Raw genomic sequence first — 2,500 nt, 5'->3', positions numbered from 1 at the left:
TCAATATTAGTAATTTATTTCTTTTGAAATAAAAAAGTGATATGTTTCAAAATCATTTTTAAGTCTAACATATAATTTTGTTTCATAAATTATCACCTTATATTCAATTTACACAAAAATAAACAATATTTATATAACAAACACATATAAAAAAAAGGAAAATTAGATGATATACTTAATATTCATTGCATACAAATTCATATTGCCTTTTGAAATATTCACTGGAAGAAAATTAAATATTCCATCGCATGTTACCAAACAGGGATATGAATGGACAAGATTAAAATTAAAATGCTTTTTCATCAAATCATATCAGAAAAAAAAAATGAAAAGAAGGCCTTAGCAAATTACTTAGTAAGCCTCAAGCATACTTACTTTTGAGTGTTTTCGATGGCTGCGAGTATCCTTGAGTTGTCAATGTTAATCTTCTGCTTCGGTGCTTTTCTTTGGTCATCGTGCCCTGTAATAATGGAGTAAATAGAACATCTCTTGTATAAACATTGATACAAAAGTATATACATATATATATATATATATATATATATATATTTATCTATATATATATATATATATATATATATATATATAGACAGAAGCACGCACACGCACACGCACACGCACACGCACACGCACACGCACACGCACACGCACACGCACACGCACACGCACACACACACATTTTATATAAATATATAAATATATATATATATATATATACATATACATATACATATACATATACATATACATATACATATACATATATACATATACATATATACATATACATATACATATATACACATACATATATACACATACATATATACACATACATATATACACATACATATATACATATATACATATACATATACATATACATATACATATACATATACATATACATATACATATACATGTATATGTATATACTTTCCTACTCTCAACACACATGCGAGCAACATCAGGGGTATACATTTCCTCCCGAGGCTCTCCCTTTCTGCATCACAAGAATTGGCTCTGACACAATGTTGGCAAAAGCACTAGATCACAAAGAAAACATGCAACAGTAACCATGGCAAAAATCAACAAATGACAAGGATGAGATCTGTGCACATAAACTCAACTCACTCCCACTGACTTTGTGTTCTTGAAATGACACTTCATAATGTAGTCTTTGATTTCCATTAATTTCTGAACATCTTATATTTGCAGCAACTTTTGAGTGTCTATTTTTTCTTTCAACCCCTAAAGGATGAATGCACAAAATTTAGTCACACTCAGGTGAAGATGTGTAATCTGTTCCAACACTCCACAGGAAGTAAAAAAAAATGATTGTAATGTTTTCAAGTAAAGTAGATTTTAACCTGTAGATTCCAAAAATGCAACTCATTTTTGAGTGGATATAATCAGAGTAGGTAGAAGTGATTGCTTAAGTTAAAGCATTTCTGCTTCAGATCTTGAGACTGTGCATTCTTATGGGTTTATGTAGATAAAAATCAGATAACCAAAATGCCAGCAGCAAGATTCACATAGATAAATGATTTACTGTATATGCATACACACACACAAATCATGCACACCCATAAACACAAACAACTAAAAAGACAGCCACTAACACAAGGTGCCCCTTCTGTCAGACAGATACCCAGTATTCCTTACCTTTCCGCTTTGTGTACTTGATGGCCGCACCATGGAATGCACTCACGGCGCGGAAGAATGCCCTAAGGATGGACCACCTAAACACGGCCACCGGATCAGCCCCTGCCACCTCTCGCACAATGCTGTACTGACTGTTTTTGAGCACACTAATCAGCTCTGGCCGCATCAGGTCCAGGTTTTTCTCTCTAAAGTCGGCCACCTGTGATAGAAGGTGAAAGGGAGGAAAAGGGGGGGGAGTAAATTGATTAGTTGCAGTATGTAAAGATATTGAACTTAATTAACTTGCAAGAGCTTCTGCACTTTAACAACTTGTGAGAGCTTCTGTTTCATATATTGGTATAGCCCATGCTAAAATTCATAATTTGGGGGCTACTATGATGTCTTCAACGGTTCTTTTACTTAAAGATTTGGTAATTATCAGGGCTCTACATTACATGTAATGCTATCAAAGGCTCTACTATATCCTCTTATCACTTCCCAATTTTAATTCTCCTTTTAGACTTTAATAAAACAAACACCAAAGAAAAAAATATCCACATACCTGATATTTCACTTTACCAGCATAATGCTTAATAATAAATGCTATCTCCCTCTTCTGAGGAATTTCATAATACTTGTTGTCTTTGTGGACCGTGTTGATCTTCTGTAGGAATGTTTCATTGGTTGCGGCAGGGAAGCTGTTGGGTGGTTAAATGTATCAGTTAAGTCATCTGATCCTTCAGTGAGTTCATTCTTAAAGTGCGCAGAAATTCCTAACAATGAAACCTCCTATATAAATATTTCATAATTATTTCAATATAACAATAATCATCAATATCCATATTCATTATCGCAT

The 2,500-nt window shown here is 33.1% G+C and overlaps 1 protein-coding gene across 11 annotated transcripts in view; it reads right to left on the bottom strand.

Annotated features, from left to right (window-relative positions):
• LOC122253161 (unconventional myosin-IXa) overlaps positions 1-2,500 on the bottom strand; it is a 48,956-nt gene that overhangs the window by 18,551 nt on the left and 27,905 nt on the right. For all 11 annotated transcript variants that reach the window (XM_043015987.2, XM_086541619.1, XM_043015979.2 and 8 more), the window contains 3 exons: positions 2,207-2,342; positions 1,666-1,864; positions 376-460 (listed from right to left, as the gene is read on the bottom strand). In XM_043015987.2, the coding sequence (XP_042871921.2) occupies positions 376-460; positions 1,666-1,864; positions 2,207-2,342 (420 nt within the window). The remainder of the gene's footprint in view (positions 1-375; positions 461-1,665; positions 1,865-2,206; positions 2,343-2,500) is intronic.

This window comes from Penaeus japonicus, unplaced genomic scaffold, assembly GCF_977035675.1.
Source record: "Penaeus japonicus unplaced genomic scaffold, GWHDUDI00000001_assembly GWHDUDI00000011, whole genome shotgun sequence".
Lineage (NCBI taxonomy): Eukaryota > Metazoa > Arthropoda > Malacostraca > Decapoda > Penaeidae > Penaeus > Penaeus japonicus.
This window is presented reverse-complemented; position numbering and strand designations above follow the sequence as displayed.